The sequence below is a fragment of the Podarcis vaucheri genome (genome assembly GCF_965113315.1).
Source record: "Podarcis vaucheri genome assembly, chromosome: 3".
NCBI classification, from domain to species: domain Eukaryota; kingdom Metazoa; phylum Chordata; class Lepidosauria; order Squamata; family Lacertidae; genus Podarcis; species Podarcis vaucheri.
Window position 1 is genome coordinate 63,482,455 of NC_138761.1, and position 25,143 is coordinate 63,507,597.

General features: G+C 40.9%; 2 protein-coding genes across 3 annotated transcripts; both read left to right on the forward strand.

Annotated features, from left to right (window-relative positions):
• The first annotated feature begins 436 nt into the window (after positions 1-436).
• PERP (p53 apoptosis effector related to PMP22) lies at positions 437-12,403 on the forward strand. 2 transcript variants are annotated; one of them, XR_014217766.1, is made up of 4 exons: positions 437-708; positions 8,515-8,658; positions 10,444-11,620; positions 11,657-12,403. XR_014217766.1 is itself a non-coding variant. In XM_082216005.1 (3 exons), the coding sequence occupies exons 1-3, from the start codon at positions 495-497 to the stop codon at positions 10,665-10,667; spliced, it is 582 nt and encodes a 193-aa protein (XP_082072131.1). In that variant the 5' UTR covers positions 437-494; the 3' UTR covers positions 10,668-12,403. The 2 variants fall into 2 exon arrangements, 1 of the variants encoding a protein (XP_082072131.1); XM_082216005.1 differs by having other exon boundaries at positions 10,444-12,403.
• A 4,878-nt stretch (positions 12,404-17,281) lies between these two features.
• Positions 17,282-24,395, forward strand: LOC309528507 (p53 apoptosis effector related to PMP-22-like). Its single transcript, XM_082216006.1, has 3 exons — positions 17,282-17,731; positions 21,118-21,261; positions 22,544-24,395. The coding sequence occupies exons 1-3, from the start codon at positions 17,530-17,532 to the stop codon at positions 22,756-22,758; spliced, it is 561 nt and encodes a 186-aa protein (XP_082072132.1). The 5' UTR covers positions 17,282-17,529; the 3' UTR covers positions 22,759-24,395.
• The last annotated feature ends 748 nt before the right edge of the window (positions 24,396-25,143 follow it).

Consider the following 25,143-nt stretch of genomic DNA (forward strand, 5'->3'; position numbering starts at 1 on the left):
CTATGATTCTGTGACATTTACCTGGAAGTCAATATTGGTTGCAAACGGAGCGCTTCTCCAGGAAAAGAGTGCGCCTTTCCGCGGGCCTTACTTCCGGAATGGGCCTGCTGCCGTGTGTATCCGCCAGGCGGTGTCCCCTGCCTCAAACCAAAACCAGCAATTTGGCAGCGAGTTCGAATCTCCTCCCCTCGAACAACATTCGCCGTGCTGCGCTTCAGCCAACACGCCCCGCGGTGCTTGCCAGCGAAGGGTTAAAAACCTGGGAGTGTACTTGGAAGCCAGGTTTGTTTATCAGCCAAGTTTCTCTCTGGCTCAACAGGTTGCCGCCGCCGCTTCCCCTGCTCTCCTCTGTGCCTGGAATCTAGGCGCGGCTCTCTCCTCCCTGCGCGGAGATTAAAAGGCGCCCAGCTCCTAAAAGCGGCCTCGCGCGCGCGCACCGGCCCAGTCCAAGGGATCTTCTCCTCCTCTCCGCTTTCCCCCCTCTTCTGCCCAACATGGTTCGCTGCGGCTTGGCCTGCTGGAGGTGCCGGTGGCTCCTGCCCCTTCTCTTGGGCTTAGCTATCATCCTAGGCATCATCGCCTTGTCTGGCAGGGGGTGGCTCGAGTCCGCCGAACAGCCTTACGTGCGCAAAGCCTCTCTCTGGTCGGACTGCATGAAAGCGAACGAAAATGATTTGAACTGGGAGTGCAGATCCCTGATGGATTATAGTGAGTATCCGAAATCGGGAGCATGGGCTGGTTATGGGCTTCACAGGGACTGGACCCATCCATCCACAACCAGGCATTAAAATAACTGGGGAGGGGGAAAGGGGGCGGAATCTAAATCATCAGTTCTGGCCTAAGTGGCTAAACTGGTGCCTGAAAACGCACCGGGAAGAGGCCCAGGATGCATTGTACAAAGGTCATCTTTGCTAACGTTGCCTGCTGTTAAGGAAATGCTATTCGTATCTGGGCCTTGTGAGAGTTGTGAGAAGCGTTGGCATATTTGTGGCTGTTAACTAAAACTAAAACTATCCGATCCCGGTAGAAGAAAGTTTGGGACTTGGTGAGCCTGGGAGGCAGAATAGGACTGGGCTGGCATTGAATTAGGCAACAGGGAGAGGAAAGACTAAGAAAAACTGCTAGGACCTGCGGGAGAGGCAGGGATAATAATTAAAAAAGCAACGCCTTGCATGCTCTCAGATTGCTCAGTTAACTGTTTTGATGTGTAATGAGAACTAGGCTTCAACAAAAGAAGAGGACATTATTCAATTATGCCAGTGACTTGTACGATCATTCTCTTCATTTCAAAGGGCCTTGGATGAGGCCACACCCTTCACCCTATCAAATGCTATTTTCTTTAATTTTGAGAAGACTTGTCCAGCGGCATTGTTGCCTGCTTGTTTGAAGTGCACAAGATGTCCGTTGTGTGACAGGGATCCTCGCATGGCAGCTTCTGAGTCGCTTGGTGGCTCGACCTGTTGGAATAATTTTGGACTTTCCATATACAGGTTTACTTCTGCGCTAAAATCAACACTTTCTCACAAAGTAGTATATTACTCTTTCAAAGCATGTAAAAACGTTCAGAATTTTTATATGTTGGCTGTGAACATGCTAATTAGTCTTGGAAAAATATAAAATTTAGCATTCAAGAAAGACAAGCTGCATTCTGTCAGCAGAATAGGCACAAATAGTAGGTAACAGTTATTCCTTTGGGTAAAGGTAAAGGTACCCCTGCCCGAACGGGCCAGTCTTGACAGACTGTGGGGTTTGTGCGCCCATCTCACATCTATTGGCCGGGGGCCAGCGCTGTCCGGGGACACTTCCGGGTCACGTGGCCAGCGTGACATCGCTGCTCTGGCGAGCCAGAGCCGCACACGGAACGCCGTTTACCTTCCCGCTGGTAAGCGGTACCTATTTATCTACTTGCCCCCGGGGGTGCTTTCGAACTGCTAGGTGGGCAGGCGCTGGGACCGAGCAGCGGGAGCGCACTCCGCCGCGGGGATTCGAACCGCCGACCTTTCGATCGGCAAGCCCTAGGCGTTGAGGCTTTAGCCCACAGCGCCACCCGCGTCCCTATTCCTTTGGGTATAATGCAGTAAATGTCAGCCGTATACATAGGCCACAATCCAAGTATATGTGTGATTGACGGAGGCCCTATGAGACTTTCTTCTTTGAATGCCAGACTCTGCAGAGCTGTTTCTGATTCTTCAAATTGGGGGCATAGAAGAAGTCATGCAAGAAGTTCAGCTCTCACTGAACAAAAAGAACTAAAACAAAATAAATCCAGATTTTGCAGTCTTTGTAATACGTTGTTGCGGGGTGTGTGTGTTGTATGGTGCCCAGGAACTAATATAACAGTGAGCACTTGGATTTTAGGAACAGAGAAACCTTATTGCTAGTTAGTGTGGCCCTTAAAACAGGCTCCTTACACGATTTTACCTTCCGCCCATTGAAAATGGCTGCTGTGGGAGAAGTGCAGGGGGAAGGTGTCAGTCCTTATAATGGAGTGAAAACAAGAAATGGTCCCTTAGTTGTGTTACTGCTGCACTTCTCTTGAAGGGTGTGAAAGGGGGAAGCATGCCAGGAAACTAGGTAAAAGTTCCCACGCCAGCAACAAAAAGGATATAACGACACTGGGGTGGTTTACAAGGCTGCCATGACCCATACTCCAAGCCATACAATTGCTCCCTGCAAATATGGGTATAATAATGATGGACTTTTTCCTGCATTGGCAGATACATTTTAAATTGCTTTTAGTGGACATTTTAAAATGCTTTACAAATTCAATAATGGGGTGTGGAGTGGAAAGCCCATTTTAGAAATCTCTTATATAGAAAGCTGAGTTAGAAAGATCATGAATTGTCTTCACAATTTGTTTTTGTGTAAGAACACTACTGCCAAGTCACAGCTATCCTGGATTTCTGAATTGTTGTCTGAGGGGCACATATTCACCAGGCAAGACAGAAAAAGCTTTAACAATGAACATCAGGAAACAGAACTCCTTTTCATGACTTCATTCATTGCTTAAAAACACTGAAAGGGTGCCCTCACTTCAGACGTCAAGGAGATAAAGAACTATACAACTTTTAGAAGACACCTGAAGGCAGCTCTGTATCAGGAAATTTTTAATGCTTGATGCTTTATTATGTTTTATATATTCTGTAAGCCGCCTAGAGTGGCCGGGAAAACCCAGCCATATGGGCAGGGTGGTAATAATAATAATGGCCATAATCCCGCCTCCATGTTTTTCATTTTATCTTGGGTTGTAGAAGGACTAGAGACTTTGTTTTTTAAATTAACTCTGGAATCATCTTTCACAGCAACTGCCTCCTTACTGACACTCATGGGGAGTGGCAAGCTTGGCCCCACCCTAAACATGTTCAGATGAAGGTCAGAACTCTCCTTAGGGATGTGCAAACTATATACTTGTTGGCTCTCTGTACACAGTTGACGGTTATAGACAAGCAACCATATCAGTGCTAGAGAAGCATAGATAAGACCGCTCCTATTGTGCTGTTTTGTTGCTAAGTTAAAAATGGTCACAGCTGCACTTTGCCTTTACAGTGTGCCATAACCCATCTGCTCAAGCAGACTACTGCAGATTTAATTGCAGCAGCTTATTTGTATTAGAGCCTCGTTTATTTTAAGTTGCAGGCTGTACCTAAACATATCTTGAGGCACTTTTTCACTCAGCTTAAAAAACTGTTCTGGGTTGGAACCTTTTATAGGGAGCTTACAATTTGAATATTAAATAAGTTTTTTTAAAAATAAAAGTATTTTTTTGATGATGCTGGATAAGTATCATCTTAACTTGCTTCTTTTCTAAAGAAAGACATTTTTAGAGTTTTTCATATACATTATTAAAGGCATGTGTGAAGATGTCCGGCTGCTGTTATGCTACAACCAGGCTAGATTTTCCCATTCCTCCTGCCATCCCAATTTACCCTGAGCCCTCCAGATTGGTGTTTTATTGTGGGTGTGTTCTGCAACATGTTCTTGACATGATAGTAGTACATTACTGGTAGATTTGTTCTACTATAGTTTGTTCTGTGATGTGTCCCCACAAACTACCACATTATTGCTATCCAGCGGGGCTATAGTGTAACAAAAGTGAAACAAAAATAAACCAGAAGATTTGTGATTTAAAAAGTTGCCAGATTTAACCAAGAAGTTACAGTATATGCACTGACTAGAAATGAAGCAGTGTAACCTTTACAGGCACAAAGAGTATTGAAAGGGGAATTGCATGTGATCCAGTTTTTACTCTTTAAAGTAGATAGCCCCCAAGACACAACTTGCTAGCAAGGGTCACCCATGTGGTTTGGAATCTGATAATTTTTCATAGGAAATATTATGTTGCGTTGGCACCTTTCAACAGGTCAGGAAGGTGGAAGTAAATGGTGAGAGCTGGAAGATATTTCCAGTCTACTGTAACCTAGAATACACTGGAAATATCTTCCAGTTTCTAGGTAGGGAAAACTATTGGGTGGGGAGTAGTTCCCAGCATGCATAGTGAGATGCTTAAAACATGACAGGTAGCTGCTATGAAATGAAGAAGTTAGGCGTTGTGCCAGCCAGGTAGATTGGATTTTGAGAGAGACTGGTACGTATTCTCAGGTCATTTCCCTCAGCATATCTGTTATGTACCGACTGAGAACATGTGTAGATTTTTAGAAATACTGCTTTCCAAATAAGGGTGGTGTGCTTCAAATTCGTTGGAACTGGATGGGAGTCAAATCTCTCTACTCACTAAGATTGACTTGTCAGAATAATCAAGTTAGTTTGTAAGATTGCCACAAAAACCTGCTGCTTGCCATTATGTTTTCTTTGTTAAAATATGGCAATGGACGCCGTGTGAAGCAGTTGCACAGAATGATGGTGGTGTGAGAGATTTCTGGTTGAACTCCTTCTCTGCTGGTGCTTCTTCCCCACCCTTCCCAAGCATAAAGAAGCTTAACTTCAAGAAAGAATACTTGTTGATACAAACCGTCCTTGGCCGCAGCTTCATGATCAAGCTTGTACTTGCTGGTTTTGAGTGTTGCAGAGGGTATGGAAAAGAGCCACACCCTCCATATGAAGGGATGGGAGGGAACTTCTGCTTGTAATGATTTCTAAATTGCCAGCGTCTTAATTCAGATGTGTCTGAGAAGCAAATTAGACTTAACTTTGGAATAATGAATCTCTTTCCCCAGGTTTTCTTTTTTGTAATGAAAACACACCCCAAGGAAGCTTCTTGCATGGAGTACAGAAATGGGGAAGAAACCGGGCAAGTTTCTTCTCCTGTATGGCTGTATTTCCCCCTCAAAATTAACTCCCATCAATAGAAAATATATATATAGCTATTGTTTCCCTTGCAGCTGGGCAGGGCAACTCTAAACTGTGGTTAAGCATTATGTCAACAATATTAATCACAGTTAATGCTTAAGAGTACAGTGGTACCTCGGGTTAAGAACTTAATTCGTTCTGGAGGTCCATTCTTAACCTGAAACTGTTCTTAACCTGAGGTACCACTTTAGCTAATGGGGCCTCCTGCTGCCACTGCCGCGCAATTTCTGTTCTCATCCTGAAGCAAAGTTCTTAACCCGAGGTACAGTTTCTGGGTTAGCGGAGTCTGTAACCTGAAGCGTCTGTAACCCGAGGTACCACTGTATCCCCTCTTAACTACTTTGGTTAGAAAACCATGATTAGGAAGGAGTAGAACCATAATGTTAACCATGGTTAGCACTTGACTATTCAGGCATTATACTTTTATGTATACTCAGCACATTATACTCAGCACATGAAGAGGAGCAGGGCTGAGAAGGCCCTGTGCCAGGTAGTCATTTCTGTGGAGATCTCTGCTGGGAGACGGCTTTCTCATGTGCAGCTGAATACTCGGAGGCTTCCATGCCACCTATGTGACCACGAGTGTATGTGAGGCACAGGCAGGGGAGTTTGTAGGTGACATGATGTGGCATGGGGCAGTTCAGCACAGCCCCACTCCTGCCTGACGTATTGAGTTTACAGTGAAGCATGATGCTGCCTGAAGAGGGTTATTCAAGCCGAAGAAGGGTAGGGAAAATGTACAGAGGCAAAGGCATGTGATCATATAAAAATAAATGACTGAGCCCTGAATAGACATAGAGATTTTAGGAGTGGCTTGCTCGCTGGAATGATAATAATTATGTCTATTATTACTGTTGCACCATCACTGTAACAATTATGATCAGGATCAAAGTTTAACAAGCCCAACTGCTTGGGTGTTTTCATATTAGCTTTTCCAATCTCCCCAGGACCACAAACTTACAGACACAGCATTCATAATCATTTGAGGTACAAAGAAGCTTTATAATTAAGAGTTTCCTGAATTATTGTGTGTGAAGCATCTTTATAGCTATAAACTGTTCTAATCAGTGGATTCATCATAGACCTACATAGCTGAACCTACTTTTGTCCTTTTATTTATTAAATAATTGCCTGTTACTAACCCTTGCGTCTGATTTAATTCTGAGACACAGCAGGAAGAACGCAGGATTATTTAACGACTGCTCAAGCTGATGGTCATGGTTAAAGCACTGAAACTGGAGGCAAGCTGTGGGATCAGTCACTTCCTCTCTCCAGCTCTTTTTAGTTTCTATCTTTCCCTTCCAGATTTAACAATGGTTAAGGGTTATATCATCCTTAGAGACAATTTGGGACAAATGCAATTAAGCGGTATGCCTTTAAAGATGTTGTGTAAACAGAAATGCCCAACACAAGCTAAGGTGTGCTTTCCTATGCCATCCTTAGAAGCCTATTTTGGCAGTAAGCAGTATATAGATAACAATAATAATCCATATGTAATAATACACATGGTTTAGCATAATAGGAGTGAGTACTGGGCTTGAATACTACCTTTTTTTCCTCTGGCGCACCTTTGTGAGGGTTTTGGAAGCTTCCACTTCCAGTTTTGGCTAACTGCAGCTTGTTCTGATATCCAAACCTGGACAAACTGCAGTTAATTTTAACTATGGTTAGTGGAAACAAGCCAACTTCAAACCGTTGTTTACGAAGTTGGCTTGTCCTTATTAAATGCATGTCAGATTAACCACACTTTAGGGTTCAGACATAATGCTAAACTGTGGTGTAGCATTATGTGTAAGCTGGGCATTATACAGCCTTTTCTGTGCCCTCTGCATTTAGATAGGGTGCATGTGGTGTTAGGGGAGGAGGAATACCTCTGGCGGGGGTGCTTTTTCTGGGGTAGTTTGTCCATCTTTTGCCCCCCAACCTCACCTGTGGCTCCTAGAACCTGTCAGCTGTTTCCCAATATATAAAAATGTTAAGAGCAAACTTAGTGCTTCAGGTTGGTAATTAAAGCCCCTGGCTTAATAAAATCTGACAAGGGCCAATTAACAGACAAGTCATCAATAATTCTGGTGTCTAACTCAACAAGAAGCAACAAAAGGACACAATCTACGAGCAGGAAACTTTCAAGTTACATTGGAAGGAATATTTGGTATGTTGGTACAGCACTTAACTTTATCTGTGGAACTTGCTTCTCAATACATGGGCACAGAATTGTACTCTTCAGTGCACATGAAGGCCTGTGTTAAAGCTTGCAGCTCTAATTTAAGCAAACTGCTGGATCTAGTCTCATTTCTTGACGTGTGCATTTTCTGTCTCATTAAAACTGAACAGCTTCAATCTGGGACTTTCAATGCAGTTAAGGGTTTTTTGGCTACCACATTATTACTGAATCCATACATTCCTTCTCTTAATACCTTTTGATAAAATGATAGAATATGTTATTACCACTGGCCTCCAGTGTCATGTAAATCCATTGTCTCACACTCTTAGGCTGTGTTCACATTACCAGCTTAAAGCACAGCTAAGCCACCCTTTTTCTTAATATCTGGTTGTCTTAGACAACACTGGATGCACCTAGATAGTTGAGCAGGGCCCAGAGAAGCAACATAATGTACAATAATGATATGATGCTGATGGAGGATAAGGCTATGAGTAATGATGACTGCATGCTATCTCTTTGATCGGAGGCAGTGTGATCAAAGTGAATCTGAATACCAGTTGCTGCAGGAGGGCGATGGTGCAAGAGGGCTGTTGCCATTATGTCCTGCTTGTGGCTTTTCCATAGGTTGGTCACTGTGAAGAAACAGGATTCTAGGCTATATATCAGTATAGACAGGCAACAACCATTTTACAGGTGTCTGATTGACGTGTGGTCATGCATATGCTTATTGCTGCTGACCCAGAAGTGGCCTGAAAATGGGGTGGGGCAGGCTTTTGCATTCGCTGCCGATGCACATGGGGGTCAAGAATGGAACCCCCACACAAAATGGTTGCTGCTTGTATATAAATCCAACAGAATTCGTGTCCTCCTTCTCTAAAAAAACATGTGCGTTCTATTCACAGTTGTGTTACCTTGGATCTGCATTCAAATTTTGCAAAATGTGAAATATGTGCTCTAGATGCATCACTAAGCTCTAAATTCATATGTGTGTGTGTGTGTATAATATCCTCTCTTTTTCTCCCCTTCTTTATTTTAAATCATAGGTTGGGGAAGAGCTTCTGCTGCTACATACCTTGTTGGCTTTGTCATCCTCTGCATCTGTTTCTGCCTGGCAGTCATAGCCTTTTCCATTGATATTCTACGGTTCAACTTTGTTCGAGGCATTGGAGGTTTGCTCTTCGTCGTTGGTAAGACTGCAGCCAAGAGAAACTGTTTTTAAACAATGGGCTTACACTGAATACAATGTGACTTTCCTTAGATTTATTTTCCAGAATCTTCTTGATCCTAGAGAAAACTTTGTTTTCATTTCAAAAACTAATCAGTAGTGACTATGCTTGTGTTAGTCCAGAAGTAATCAAGGTTGTAATATTTAGGGATGCACATCTGAGATTTGTAACAGCGCGCGCGCGCACACACACACGCACATACACACACACACACACAGAGTTTTAAGGCACCGAACTCCCACCAACATTTATGTTAATTTTGACTTCCAACCTCTGTTAGTCTCAGATTCTGACCTATAGAGCTCCTCTGTATGAGAGCCATTTTCCATGTTGGGGGAAATAGGGACTACTTCCCCCTGCACCAAATCCATCTTGACCAACCGCCAATAAAGACTGTGAACAACTGCTACATAGGTACATAATGCTACAGTTTCTGTGATTTCTTTAATTGCAGAAGTAGCAGCAGAGATAATTTTTGTAACTTGTTTTCACTGCAGATTCACACGCTGCCTAGGACTAGTTGCAGAAAAGGCATCTGCCTGAAAAACATAGTGGCTGCTTTAACTAAATGGCTTGGATGCAAATGTTTCACTGTGCTTACTTGAAACTGAAAGTAAAAGTTTCTGATCTTTGGCCTGGAGGAGCAAGCAGGAGGGTGAATAGATAAACCCCAGGCTCATGCATGTGTTAATAAACCATTGCTTACTGTTACAGCCAAACTAGACTATTATGTACTTTAGCAGTCAAATGTTGTTGTTTCTAGGAACTAAATTATCTTGATTTTCAGTGACAGATACGTCTTATATGTGTTTCAGGTATTAGTGTTGAGGTGATTCAAGACATGCGTGTTCACAGGATGACTTGCATGCCAGGCTGAAGCCGCTGCTAGCGTCCTTAAACACAGGTCCTACTTTAGGAATGCTCGCTATGTGAAATTCACTTATCTGAACACCAGGAATTAGTACCCAAACCTTGCTATGTGCAAGATTCCTAGGGTCAGTGTATTAGAAATTTCCCCATAGTAATCAATGGACATTGTTGACTCGCTATGCAAATGGAAATCATGGACACATTATATGAATGCTCGCCTAACAAACAATTTTCAGGGAATGCATTGTGTTCCTAAAGCAGGAAATGCATGTACATTACATGACATTGCTTGAGATGCAGCACCCTCAAGTGGAGGCAGCTGACACATTTTCCTGATTTTGTACACCCCCATCATTCCTTCTTCCTTTTTATACTGCAACATACAGGGTTTTTGTGTGTGGATAAATTCCCAGTTATGTGAAGAATTTCCACGACTGCTAGGATCTTCAGGCACTCCTGTGGAAACTTATTGACACTGCAAACCCATACCAGTTCCTAGTATCCTAGAAAGAATCCTGGGAACTGTAGTATTGAGGTGCTAAGAATGCTCTGTTACAGAACCCCAAAAAATTCCCAGCTTCTCTTGGAAGGGGGAATGACTGTTAAAACCACTTTGAGTCTGTGGTGTTGATAAGCTAAGTGTGTCCAGTTTGCAAGGCAAGTACTGAGTTGCACATTCTTTATTTCATCTGCTCAGAAATAACACATAGTTAATGATTCTGGAACGCCCAGCGTAAGGGTGCTGCAACTAGTCTGTAATTGTAGTAACTGATGAAACATTTAACAAGAATACAGTTAGCTCCAAATAAGTTTCTCAGGACAAAAGGTTATTAATTTCACTCCTAATTTGTTTTTCTTCGCTTTTTCCCCATTCAGCTGCTTTCCAAATTATAGGCCTGGTCATCTATCCAGTGATGTTTGTGGAGGACATTCCATTGACAGGAAGCAACATGTTCAGCTGGGCTTATGGCTTTGGTTGGGCAAGCACTGTGATTGCGATAGGCTGTGCCTTCTTTTTCTGTTGCCTCCCCAACTGGGAAGATGAAGTCCTGGGCAACATCAAACCCTACCCCATCTACAGCAGTGGCGAACGTGTTTGATATGGAGTTAATAGAAAAGATCACTTTCAGTAAAGAAAACTATATCGTTTCTGGCTTGTGGGAAAGAGCATGCTTATATTGCCCTGTTTTCATTTGACATAGAATTCCTAGCTTTGTTCTAATAACTAAGCCAAATTTCACAGTTCGTTTTTAGTCTTGTATCCATTTTCAGATCTGGCAGCTGCTGTTTTTACAAGGAAGACAGAATAAATTGTATTTTGATGGCTAATACAAGTTTCCTTGTAATATCCTCATAAGAAAGTAAGATGTGTCTCTGCGTGGCTTATTTCTATGTTTTGATATTTTACTGAGTAAATTCCTTTTACATTTTAAGACCAGCACAACCCTTAGAGTCTAGGTTTGCAGGATCCTTATCTACTAATGTCAGTCTGATGTGAATTTTAGAAAAAACTAAAAGCAGTTACAGAAAGATAGTGTCTATGAGAATGCTTTGGAAAAGTGCAGAATAAATATTTATACATTTAGCATGCAATCTTTTAAGCTAAGCAAAGTTTCAGTGAGGCTTGCGCCAGAAGAGTGCTTAAGAGTTGCAGCCAGTATGACTACTGAGCTCAAATAGTTACTACTTACTCCACAGTAAATTCAAGTGCAAGGATTGCAACATTTTGTATGCACAAGTATAATGCATACTGGCATTCTGTAGGTTTTCAAATTAATTACATAAATCTCCTCCCGCCCCATGTCAATCAATCTCCAAGCACTGGAAAATATTTTGTATGTTTTACATTTCTCAGTTGTGAATTGAGGGTGGAAAAAAGCTTTAGAGCTGCATTTCTATTCCAACCCCCAATATCTGATATAATTTTATCCTTGATAAATGGAGCTCCCTGTAAACATTTTTATATGAGTTTTGAAATCCCATTTTTGATACAAATAAATTGCAAAAAGTAACGCGCTCTAGCAGAAGTAATGGTAGTAGTAGTAAAAAATGTGTGCCAGCTTCCAGTCTTATCCTCCAAAGTCCCTAGGGCAGAAAAATCACAACAAGGTTACCATATCCATGAAATGAGAACTGTAGCTTTCCCAGAGATGTCTAAAAGCTGGATTTACAAAGCTAGCCATAATCACATGATAAGAGATAAGATGGGCAATTATCAAGCAGTGAGATATTCGACCACATCTAGGAGAGTTAAGCATGTGCTTAGCAGTGCAATCCTATAACTCTTTACTCTGAAGTAAGCCCATTGAGTTACTGACAATAGAATTGCAACCTGGGGTTCCCAAACTAAAATTAGTGGTACTTAAAAGTGTTTAAATTTGGGTTCTGCAACTTGGATGATGACAAATATTTTAAGGTTTTCAAAGTGTCCAGATGTTAAATGCTATATGCAGTGATGGACAGGATTAAAGTGGTACTATTTTGAACACAATATTTTTTTTAAAAGGTTATTATGACTGGAAACCTTGATTGGAATATGTGTATACTTTCATATACGTAAAATATTTTGTAAATGTATAAAACCTATGTTTATCATGGCAGCCATCATGATTTAAAATATATTACTAAGAAGAGTTTGGAAGATCAAATATCAGTTTTATACCTTTTTACAGGGGTTTTTGTATTTGAAGAAATGTTGTATATTGCGATTTATAACTTCAGACATAACTGTTTGATGTATTTTATAATTCTTATTGTCCAAACAAATCCATCCACTGTTGAATAATTTGCTTAATAAAGGTTGGTAAAGCAAAACAAGTTCTCAAGAAAAAACTAATGCAACAGTTTTAATGACTCTGAAATGTGATTGCTGTCTCACAGTACATATATTAAATCATAAAACATAACAACACACAACCAAAGAATACAAAAGTTTCTTTAAAAGTTTGAAATACTGTATTTGCTGTTTTTTAAATAAATGCTTGTACTTATTGTCAAACTTTGCAAAACATCTAAATAGACAAAAAATGAGTGGGCTGTGTTGTTTTTTTAAGGGAGAAAGCTTAAGGAAGGTAAGACTCATTACATGAACAGTCAAATGGTAACATTCATGCTATCTTTTTTTAGTAACTCATGCAGAAGTCTGTATTCAGTGCTCTGCATTCTTAGTTCTGCTGGCTCCTTCCCCTGTGTGCTTCCAAAATCTTTTCTGGAGTGTCCTCTTCTGGAAGAGACAGAGGAAGAAATTCCATTATATTATAGTGGAACTGCAGCATTGGATACTGCTTGTCACTTTTAAGAACTTACACAGTTCTTAAAAGTGGAATTTGATAGGTGATGACAAAGAATGGCTCCTTTTAATTTCCGCCGGCTTCCGCCCATGGTAAGTCAGCAGTGTGCTTTCACCTCCAAAGGCCAAACCCATCTTTTGGTACAGTCTTTCTCAGCCTGGTGCCTTCTGGATGTTGTGGACTCCCAACTCCCATCATTCCTGACCTTTGGCCATGCTGGCGGGTGCTGAGGGGGGTTACAGTCCAAGAGCATCTGGAGGATTGGTCCAGAACACGACATTTCCTTGAGTATTGGTTAGCAAAGGTATCTCCAAAGATAAATCCAGGCTGATTAGTCATGGGTGTTCATGCACATAGTAGTGGCATTATGCCACCAGTTGAAATGGTGCTTTAAGCACACCATGGGGTTTTCTCCTCCTCAGGCACATACTTAAATGGATGTTTTGAGTTGGCTCTTAAAACGTCGGTCCTTTTCAGTAGAGGATTTACATTCACATGCCTTGGAAGCTGTGCTGAAGTTGTTTGATAAAATCGTATCTGGAGCACCTCCTAACATGATCAATGAAATGAAGAGGGAATTTAGTATTCGTGCACGCCTTACACTTGCATACTCTTTTATTGTTTTTCATTATAAGACCTCAACAGGACATGTAGCTTTTATTAAGTAGAGTCAGCCTTCCATTTGCCATGGGATAGCAAGATTTAAATAACTCCTTTTTGTACCCCTCAGTAGCTACAGCAGTTATTGTCCTGTTTTTTTATGGAGCCCAGTCTTCATGCCCTACAATCTACCCTCAGTAGGAACAAATGTTTTAAATTCAACAAAGTGTTGTCCTAAATCTGTAGTGGGTGGGATGATTTTGGTTTGTATAGACTAGGGATATTTTTAGGACACATAATTTGTTATTTTGCTTAATGGTTTATGTTCAGATGTTTTAGAGTAGTAAGTCTGTTTTTAATAATTGCTTGTACTAAATGATCAGGCTTTTGTATCATACGGACTTCAGTTGAATACATTAAAATGGGAGTGTTTCATTAGAAAATGACATGCATGCCTTGCATTGGTTATGCAGAGAAAGGTTAACATACGTATTTTTCGCTCTATAAGATGCACCAGACCACAAGACGCACCTAGTTTTTGGAGGAGGAAAACAAGAAAAAAAATATTCTGAATCTCAGAAGCCAGAACAGCAAGAGGGATTGCTGCGCAGTGAAAGCAGCAAATCCCTCTTGCTGTTCTGGCTTCTGTGATAGCTGCGCAGCCTGCATTCGCTCTATAAGACAGACACACATTTCCCCTTACTTTTTAGGAGGGAAAAAGCGAGTCTTATAGAGCAAAAAATACGGTAATTTAAAATAAATAAAATATCTTTTGACTTTTTAAAGAATACCGTATTTTTTGCTCTATAAGACTCACTTTTTCCCTCCTAAAAAGTAAGGAGGGGAAAAGTAGAGGGTTGGTGTTATTGACAAGATAATTAGAACACAGGCAGTGGCTGTGGATTACAGATGGCCTATTCTCACCATCACAGAGGGTGTGGTGACTTCAAGCAAAAGTCAGTTTGCACCCAGGACAACTGAGTAAAGCCTGATGCAATTGTGGAGACGTTATTTTCACATGCCATTGCAAATCACCCAGTGGCATGCTGGAACCAGCAGAGGTTGGCTATATTCCAAGCCAAAATGGCATACACTACTTTTACAGAGGCATGTGCTTTGAGGTGAGTCACAGCACCCCAAATCTTACAAAAGACACTGCCAGCAAGTGTCTTTTCCAAAGCAGCTACACACTTCTAGTTTGGCAACAGAAGAGCCAAATCAAGATGATAATCTTCATGTGACTAGTTCTGGCCTTAAGAACTCTCATTGCTCCTCTTAGTTCACCCCCAGTAGCCAGGAATGCTGACTGGTGGGAGAAATGAGAAATAGGGGGGAATGGGGGAAATGGAATGGCGCCTCCTGGCTGGTTGATGTAATTAAATAGTAGCAGTCCACATTAACAGTTGATGATAAACCTATCCTCCATTCAATTTTCAGATCACTTGTTCATCACATCTTACAAACTGCTGCCACTGGATATATCTAGCCTTTCATTCCCACAGAAGGGCTTTATACTTGTCACAGAAGTCACACATCTTACCCTAGTCCCATCACTGACATTCATATAGGGCAGGTGTGGGGAGGTTTTGGCCCTCAAGAACTTGCAGTACTACAGCTACCATCATCCTGGTCATTGGACATGCTTGCTGGGATTGATGGGAGTTGTAGTTCAGAAACATCTTGAGAGCCTGATGTCGGGGATATCCTTAACTTGTTTCACCCAATGCACAAGGGGCAGGGTGGGGCCCTGCTGCCACCACCCCTGCCAATGCCACTACTACTAATATACATGCCAGCCATCATTCCACACACACCCCTTGCACCAAAGACCTCTATCTGTGCATCTCTAGCCAAATGAATGACCAACAGGGGAGATGACCATGAACATGTCAGTAGTAGCCCTTTAATCTCCTCATATTCAGAATGTGAAAAGTATTGCATGCATCCTATCTTAAAGTACCAGTTTAATCAGTTTCCTGATTAAACTTAACAGCTTGGAGAAAAGAGCAAGTGATACTACAGATCACTAAATGGTGAAGTGGAAGAACAGCCCCTTAATTACCATCCTTATTTTTTTCCTTATTTTGCCATTGTTGTTGTTGTTTAGTCGTGTCCGACTCTTTGTGACCCCATGGACCAGAGCACGCCAGGCACTTCTGTCTTCCACTGCCTCCCGCAGTTTGGCCAAACTCATGCTGGTAGCTTCGCGAACACTATCCAACCATCTCGTCCTCTGTCGTCCCCTTCTCCTTGTGCCCTCCATCTTTCCCAACATTAGGGTCTTTTCCAGGGAGTCTTCTCTTCTCAATTTTGCCATTACGGCAGCTTTTAAAAACATCTTTAGTATGCAAACGTACATTAGGGTGCCTTAAATTCTCCAACAAGCAGATTCATTACGACAGCCTTGGCCAATCTTGTGCCCTTCAAATGTTTTGCAGTTATAGTCCAAAACATTTGAAGGGCACTAGGTTTGTGCAGATTGCATTATAAGATTCATGTTCTTACATTTCAAAAGTCTTAAGCACTAGGGGGAAAATAATGGGAGGTATCCATTCAAATATATAAACAACAGAAGGGAGATTATTACTGTGGTCTGCTTACAAATGCATCCTTACTCAAACAGCAGCTCAGCAAAACTGCTGCGGTTTTGGACATGAGACAGTTGCTGATACAATGAGAAGCTCCTCCTTGCTCCCCAGCCAAGTGCTGTCTGTCTTTGGATCATGTGGAGATGTAACTCCCACAGCAACAGTGTTGGGGCGTGGAGTCTATGATCCCACCCTTTCCATTTTAAAAGGACTGACTAAGGGCATCTTGCCTGAGGGGCCCTCACAGTCTATCATTTGTCATTCAATCTACTACATAACTTACAAGATTGGTTTCACAACATATTTTGTGCAGATGTTGTGTTGTTGCCCAAAATAAATTCCAGTTGGCCGCCATTTTTAAAATTTCCAGCTTAGGCTTCTGAAATGGTTTGGGATAAGAGTTAGGTCTAACATTAGGTTGCCCTCAAAACCCCATCTAAATTGGTTGAATGGTGAATATGCAAGAGCATGTTTGTGCTGGTAAGGAGCTGACATTAGCTGACTTGACTGCTAGCTGTGGTTTTAGGGTCCACGCAGACCCTCCAACTGTGCCTATTTTCCAGGGATGTCCCTGATTTAGAGAAGCTGTCCCAGTTTCTGATTTGATCCCGGAATGTCCCACTTTTCCTTAGGATGTCCCTATTTTCATTGGAGAAATGTTGGAGAGTCTGGTCAATGCTAAACTGGAGACTTTGATAAAGTCAGATTTGGATTCAGCAAATCAAAATTCATTTCAGAAAGCTATCAGGCAAACACACTCCCCTCAAATAGCCTCAAAATATGGCTGGCTGCATAGCTGGCACTGCCTCCTTTTCATTGACAGATTATTGTGAAACCACAATTTCTCTAAGAGAATGTTAAGCTTTTTCGCCAAAGTAACAACTCCTAAGTATCTTTAGTGGAAGCCTTCACTGTTACAGTAAGATAAAATTAAACAATGTTTGTTTGAAAGTATGGATAATATAGTCTATCAGTATCACCCTCAAATGGTGTTGGCACGACCTTCTGTTCATCCTTCATAAAGGTAAACCAACGGCTACTTTTGTTGTTCACCATCTTTCTTTTCTCTCTTCCCGCCAATACATCACACTGCTCTTTGCTGTGAAATCTTAAAGCCAGGAAAGGGTAAAATGCTAATGGCAATGGGCCACAATAATCATTTAATTAGTAGCAAAAAGAAAAAGAAAAGGGAGGGCGGGTTTCAAGGTGTGCACAGCCCTGAATGTTCTTTCCAGCTCAACAGGTTGTTGCAGTTACTTGTTCAGTGAAATGTAGGTGGAGCTTTTTCCTTCAGTGCCTGTCTGGATCACAAAGCTGCTCGCTGTCTTTGTCTTTCTTCCTTTCTCTTTTTCACACACACACACATACACACACACACTTTTCATAAACCTTTATTAAACTACTATTTTTCCCAGGCTGCTGAAGCAAATAGTAGGAAGACTTTTTTGCTTATCTGTCAAACCACTAAAGAAGACCCAAACAAGATGGTTCAGTATGGTCTGGACTATACACGCTGCAGATGGATCATGCCTCTTCTTCTGGGCTTAGCAATGATCTTTGGTATCATTGCACTGGTTGGTTGGGGCTGGGTAAACTCAGAAACCCGACCGTTTATGCAACAAGGCTCGTTATGGAGATTATGTACTGAACGAGAAGAATGGGAATGCATATCGCTCATGGATTTTGGTAAGAATCACAGTGGTAAAGACTATGATCCAATGATCGTGATTAGTCTACTCAAGCTTTATATCTATCTATCTATCTGTCATCTTTCTTTCTTTCTTTCTTTCTTTCTTTCTTTCTTTCTTTCTTTCTTTCTTTCTTTCTTTCCTTCCTTCTTTCTTTCTTTCTTTCTTTCTTTCTTTCTTTCTTTCTTTCTTTCTTTCTCTCTCTCTCTCTCTCTCTCTCTCTCTCTCTCTCTCTCTCTCATCTATCTCATTTATCAACTCCTATTTGAAAGGAGAGCTTAGAGAAGAAAGTAATTACCTTTCATTGGTAAATATGTGTAATGTTTTCTTCTTATTCTGGACTTGAGTGCTTCTGCTCACTTTGACCAATATCTCCTAAACTTTTCTTCAAAATATAAATGTTCAGAAATTATTTTTAAGAATGAATTTTAGCAATTATGACAAGGAGTGATCTTGAAATGCTAAAATGAGGCAAAATCCAGTTACATAAATGAGTAATCTTCCCTCAGGCTTTCAAGGAGCGATTTTATATCCATGACAGTAGAACAAGTGCTGACAATATAAGCAAAGTTTGGTTAACAGCTTCCTTTTTATCTCCCCTGGACTTTCCACCATGACAAGAAATAGCTTTGCGTAGACATGGCGATGTCATCAGGCAGAGAATCCATAAAAGAAAGCATACTGTAAAGAACTGTTGTGTGGAACTGAGCTTTGCATATTCAGAAGAATCATGTGATAGAGCCTGTGTTGAACTGTGTGGGGAAAGCATAATATTAATGAATAGGAAGGAAATCTATTTGGACAAATGGTGTAATGTATATCCAAACCGTCACTTTGGGTAATTTTCTGTTTAGCAAATCTATATCTACAGTAGAATAACTTTGGTCTAAGATGTCATTCCTCATCTCTTTCTTAAGATATGCCCTGGAACGAAGGCCTCCCTTAAGCATCTTCTTAATACGGACTCCCTGTTTCCTATATAACATCAATTTTGAAATCCATATGACTTCCTTCTGCTTCCTCTTGTGATTCACAAGAGATTATGTTGGGTTAATCAGCAATTGCAATAATTGTCAGGATGAAAAAAATGTTAAAATAGGAAGTGAAAATCTGGGTTGTGGGCTGGGTCAATTTATGAGCTGGTCATAATATGTAAAAATGCAAAACTACTAGTAAAAAGTAAGTGCTCACCGTTTTGATCAATTGACACACAGCACCACCCCTCCCTGGTGGATATGTTAATTCTTAGTGTTCTCCTGTCAAGTTTGGGAACTGATTTTAGGACTCAATGATCAAAATACTTCTGTTTCTTCCTCACCCTTTAAATAAGAAATGTGAATTTGGCTTTATAAGTCTTCCTTTGCTGTTTGTATGTAATGTTTCAGCCATTCTTAAGCATGTACAGTTATAGTAAATAAATGTGAAACTCTCTCTGCTAGGTGGTAAAAGATGGGGACGTTACTTTAAGGCTGTAATCCCTATACATACTTACCTGAAAGTAAAATTTTGAATTATTATTTTTGTTTTAAAATTCATTCTTTTCCCTGAGGAATTCTCGGCACTGCAGTTTGTTGTTGGTAAACTACAGCGCATTGCAGAACTGTGATTGGTAAACTACAGTGCCCAGAATTCTTTGAGGGAAAGAATGTGCTTTGAATGTGCTTTAAAAGTATAGTGTATACATTAGTCTGATACAAATTCTTCCATATTTTTGTTTGGCTTTGAGCCAAATGCCATTATACATCTGTGGGGAGCCTCTGGCCATGTTAGATGTTGTTGGACTTCCATGATCCCCAGCCAACATGGCCAATGGTCAAGCATGATGAGCGAGGTAGTCCAGCAACGCAGTACCACAGGTTCCCCACCATGCCATAAAAGATGGATGGAGAGTTAGATAAAGATCTCTGGGCTGCATCTTGTCTCCCTAGGCTTTTCTCCCCCAAAAGACTGCCTTTCCCCCATTCTCCTTCTTAGAACAATTGACCAGCATTGGCTGGGTGACAATATGAGAAAAACCTTGCAGAACTTGAGATGCTTTGCAGGCCTAAAGTTTCCAGATATGTTAGAAATAATTTCTATATTGTTTATTTTTTCATTATTTTGTTCCAAATTAACACCAGCATTTTAATCAAGCTATGCAAATGCACATATACGATATAGTAAGACTTCAATAGTATTTAGTCAATTAATTGGTTAGATTAATAGACTAAAACCATTTTGATCAACTAAAAAGGTGCCCCTGATCAATTGTTTGGTGTATTTTACATACTTCTACTTTTGTGTCTGTGTTTGTGTGTGTGTCTTAGCAAAACTGCAAATTGCAGCTCCCATTTTTAAAAAGACATTCCCTCTCAAGTGCTAGGGAATGGGGAATGCCTCTTGTAAGATTATGCCTGTTGGGACAGCAACAATTCCCATAGAAAGTATAATAAATTGAGAGAGACAGAGAGAGTCAATTCCAGTTAACTGTGTTGTTCAATTTAAAAAGCCAGTGGGATCATTAAACAGCAGTAATGCAGTTCTATGTACCTATTTACCCACCTATTCTATACGCTCAGTCACATAATATAATGGGCATAACAGTTTGCCTCAAAAACTTGAAATACCTGAATCAAAATCAGTGTGTGTGTGTTTTAAATACTCATTTCAGTAGCAGATGTTCTGCAACATTACACATTGAGTTTCAAGTTTTTAAGATCCTGACTGATTTAGTATTAATTTCATCTACATGAAGGTATATGAAAATCCCAAGGCGACTCTTTAAAATATTTATTTATTCATTCATTCCCGATTGACACCCAAAGACTAGAGGCAGATGTGTACTCTGGATTGCTATCTCCCTGACACTTTGGGGTTATTCCTGCCTCCCCTATTCCCTTCAGCTTCTACACACAGTGTGTTAATGTGACAGAATATTATTACGGCTAAAGACATACAACAGTTCTTAAGACAACCAAGAGTCATTTGAGCCAAGCTTTGCTTGTCTGACAGTCACCTCTGGACAAATAAGTTTTTGAAACAATACCATAACCTGGCAATCCAGCTTAACAGAGAGTAAAGTATTTTGGAAGAAAAAAACTAATATCTATCACCAGACTTATGTTGAAAGCCCAGTTCATACAAAAAGGGGAGGACGCACATCATCTTTAACTGTTACATATACTCAGTGTTTCCCCCCCCTGGTGGTATGCAGGGGTACGCATACCCCTAAACATTTTGTGAATCTAAATTTAGCCTTATTGAGGGGTAGTATTTCAATATGAGTAGGAAAATGAGAGTACCCCTAAACATATTTTTAGGGGGGAAAAGGCACTGCATATACTTGTACAGCTATTTTGGAATAACAGGGAGTAAAATGCAGCTAACTTGTATTTTTCTTTTCAGCCTGGGGTAAGGCTGCAGCGGCCACTTTCTTTGTTGGATTTGTAATCATAGTGATCTGCTTTGCCCTGGCCATCATTGCATTTGCCATCCCGACGCTTCGCTTCAACTTCATCAGAGGCATCGGAGGCCTGTGTTTTGTTGCGGGTAAGGCTGCGTTTTCAGTGCAAAGGGTGGATGCCTGGCTTTGGTCTGGAGAGAGTAGTTGCTTCTTTAGCTGTAGGGAAAGAGCAACAGACCTTCTTAAAGTGCACAATGAATCAGGAGCGTCCTTTTGCATAGCTGCAGTGGGTGTGGTGGTGCAGAGTGGCATGAATTCACAAAGATGCAGCCCAGTAATAATTACAGAATCACATGACAAAATAGCTAACACACTCTCTCTCTCTCTCTCTCTCTCTATATATATATATATATATATATATATCATGCCTTAGGAATTGATGCCTCCTAAACCAGGCCATTTTACGTCTTTATAGCTTTATCATCACTGTCCTCATGGGTGGTCTGCTCCATAATCTCCAACCACCCAATCTTCTCTCTGCTACCTTCTTTAAGAGTAGGGATTGGGAACCTGGAACTCTCCATTTAAACTCCAGTTCCTATGAGCCGTAACTAGGCATTCTTTCGGATGGGAATTCCAAACGAGGGATGCTGCCACAAGTAACAACAACAACGACAACAACAACTTATTTATACCTCACCCATCTGGCTGGGTTTCCCCAGTCGCTCTGGGCGGCTTCCAGCAAAATATTAAAATACAATAATTCATCAAATATTGAAAGCTTCCCTAAACAGGGCTGCCTTCAGATGTCTTCGAAAAGTCAGATAGTTGTTTATTTACTTGATGATAGGGTGTTCCAAAGGGCGGGCACCACTACTGAGAAGGCCCTCTGCCTGGTTCCCTGAAACTTCACTTCTGGCAGTGAGGGAACCAGAAGAAGACCCTCGGAGCTGGACCTCAGTGTCCAGGCTGAACGATGGGGGTGGAGACGCTCCTTCAGGTATATTGGGCTGAAGCCGTTTAGGGAAGCCCCTTTCTTGCATTGCCACCAACCAAATCTTAGACAGGGAAGAGGTTCTTACGGGAGGTTCCCATGGGAGGAGACTGCCTTTCAGATACCCTGGTTGCAAACCTTTTAGGGCTTTATAGAGAAGAACCAGCATCTTGGACTGAACCTGGAAACGAATTGAAAGCAAGTGCAGTTGATATAAGAACAGCATAATATGGTCTGAATGCAGAACAAATGCAGAAATTTATTGGATGCTGTCTCTTGCACCAGCTGCAGTTTCTGAACACTCTTTTAGGGCAACCTTGTGTAGAGTGCATTGCACTAACCTGATCTTAATTCATGATGAGAAGGAATTATATTGTTTCTGTTTTCACCACCACTCATTTTTACTTAAAGTGTTTTTTCTTTCTTTCTCGCAGCTGTATTCTCTCTCATGGGCCTTGTCATCTACGCTGTAATGATCTCAAAATATTTACGTGAAAATTACCCAGGAGGTATAAGGAATGAGCTCAGCTGGTCCTATGGCTTTGGGTGGACCATGTGTCTTATGGGTATAGGTATGGGATTCTTCCTTTGCTGCCTCCCCCTGTATGAAGATCATATTTTGGGAAATGTCAAACCTTATTATGCATAACTTCTAGGAAGAGCAACAGAGTCATGTTATTGATTTCCTAAACTTTTGCATGCCGGTTATGTGCAGACTAAAATATCCTTCAGCCTCCACCACCACCTTAGCCAAACATTGAAGCAGTAGAGGGGCTTAACAGCTTTTAAAAACACATCAAAAATATGCCAAGGTGGTAAAAACAATACATTATTCCCATTTCCCTTTTTGGTTTGATGTAGAATAGTTAGATTTTTAAATAAACCTTTTTGGTTCCTGGGAAGAACCAGAAATTTTTTTCCTTTCCTGTTTAATGGGCAGGTTACAGTGTAATTGCCTTTCTGTGGCAGAGTAGACTAATCAAGCATTCACTAATCAACTGTGAATGAAGACTTACGTATTAAATTGTGCATACTTAAATGAATCTGATCTGTTCCTATTGAAAGGGAATTTGGTTCCCATTGTGGTTGAGAACAGTCCACATACATCCTTTTGTTTTAACCAGTGGATTTTTAATAATTTGTGGAAGAAGAAATTGTCAGTGGTAGCATTATTTAGCGAAGGTAACCTGGCAACTTAATGGAAATCCTAAGAATTGTACTTAGCGCTGAAATACTGAAATGTTTGTTTTAGTTGCTTAATATGTTAATTGAAACTGGATGAGTTTTATCAGTTGATTCTGTGGCATCTACAGTCCTTACATCCTTCAGGTGTTCCTATATTGCAGGGGAAAAAAATTCCCTCATGAGGTATCCAAATTCTGCTGGTGTTTGCTACTCATGCCACCAGAAATGAAATTTTAAGCACATGAAAATCTATTTAAATTCATCGATCTCCATTGCTGGAATTTCACCTGCCTACTTGTGTGTTGCGAATACATTGTACAAGCCATAATGGGAGAAATGGCTGCAGTCAAAATAGCATGAGTCAACTCATGCTCTTTCATAAGACAGAAGCAAAGCTATGCAAGGTAACTAATTGCTAATATTCCTACCGTGCTTTTGTATTAATCTCTTTTTGTTTATACATTTGCTTTATAATCACATAGCTATCCTCAGTGGTCAGTGCTTGGGGGTGGGGAGAAAGTGGCAAAAGTCCTTATTATGATATTTTCATTGAGGTAATTATTTTGTAATATATTTGTAATTCTGCACAAAAATTGGTGAGAAGTAGCACAATCCCTCTTTATTATATAACTGATGCTGCAGGGAGGAAAAGCCTAGTAGGTATTGAATTGGAAACTGCCTCACAGGGAATGGACCGTTTGATAGCTAGTCCCTTTATATCATGGATGCCTGCAGGAATTCGTTTTTTTGGTGGGGAGGGGAGATGGAAAAAATAAAATCCACCCACCTGTTGATGCACTGTTACTGCTGTTTTCCCTTTCCTCCATCATTTATCCTGACCATCTTACAGGCTAATGCTATGCTTATTAAGCATGTATAGAATTGTAGCCTTAGATATTGTAAGCCTCACTGGCAGGAACTATGTCACTACTGTGTTCTGTATATTATACAGTATAATGTGTTATAAGTGTTAAACCAACTGTAATCGTGGTTTGAATAGTTGAAATCCAACCCAAGCACACTGTTCCGACATAATTTAACTGCATGTTAAAGATTATATTGTATATTTAAAGCCGATTAATAAAAAGTTGCTGTCTGCCACTGTACGGTTAAAAAATGTGTTGGATTGATACGAAAATGCTTAAGGGCTGAGACCCACAACAGCTTAGGCATGTGGAAATGTTGCCTTTGAAGCCGATGAAATGGCACATTCATTTAAATATATGCTTTGGGGTTCTGCTAGATCAGAAATGCAGGTTTGGAATCTATCCCTCCCGGTTCCATTAACATGAAGCAGCAGGTCCATGAAAAATTAGCAGCCCATTGGCACCCACCTGGATCTCGTATCTGGATTGCCAAGCACACTATGAAAAGCATTACACAACCCAACCCAACCTCTCTTGCTTCAAATGGCAGGTGGGGTTTTGACATTGGGCTGATTCCCCACCTCAGAAACTCCTGTCCTACATGCAAAAGGTGTGTATAGTTTCATCAATGTGCATGGCACTTTACAAAGAAGAGATGTAGGAGGTCCTTATCCTGAGGGTTCACAATCTAAAATTGGAAACATGGAAACAACAATAGTATGAACTTGTATGTCGAGATGTCCTTCATAGTATGCTTCTTATTTATTTGTAATATATATACTTAAGGCTGCATCCAATGTAGTGCTAAGTAACTCATTATTAGGATTTCTGCTTGCACAGCAGGAGTCCCCCCTTCCTCCCCCACTTACCTTTAAATCTGTACTAGGTGTTCCTGCAACCCTCCAGAGCAGATTTAGGGAGAGCATGAGGTGTGAACAGGTGAAGGAGAGGAGAGGTTCCATTTCACTAGCATTAAAAAATTA

What these genes read in the sequence shown, in the direction of transcription:
- PERP (XM_082216005.1), top strand. Translation starts at nt 495, where the DNA reads ATGGTTCGCTGCGGCTTGGCCTGCTGGAGGTGCCGGTGGCTCCTGCCC. An exon ending in CAGATCCCTGATGGATTATA is followed by an intron (nt 709 to 8,514) that starts GTGAGTATCCGA and finishes TTTAAATCATAG; the next exon opens with GTTGGGGAAGAGCTTCTGCT. An exon ending in AGGTTTGCTCTTCGTCGTTG is followed by an intron (nt 8,659 to 10,443) that starts GTAAGACTGCAG and finishes TTCCCCATTCAG; the next exon opens with CTGCTTTCCAAATTATAGGC.
- LOC309528507 (XM_082216006.1), top strand. Translation starts at nt 17,530, where the DNA reads ATGGTTCAGTATGGTCTGGACTATACACGCTGCAGATGGATCATGCCT. An exon ending in CATATCGCTCATGGATTTTG is followed by an intron (nt 17,732 to 21,117) that starts GTAAGAATCACA and finishes TTTTCTTTTCAG; the next exon opens with CCTGGGGTAAGGCTGCAGCG. An exon ending in AGGCCTGTGTTTTGTTGCGG is followed by an intron (nt 21,262 to 22,543) that starts GTAAGGCTGCGT and finishes TCTTTCTCGCAG; the next exon opens with CTGTATTCTCTCTCATGGGC.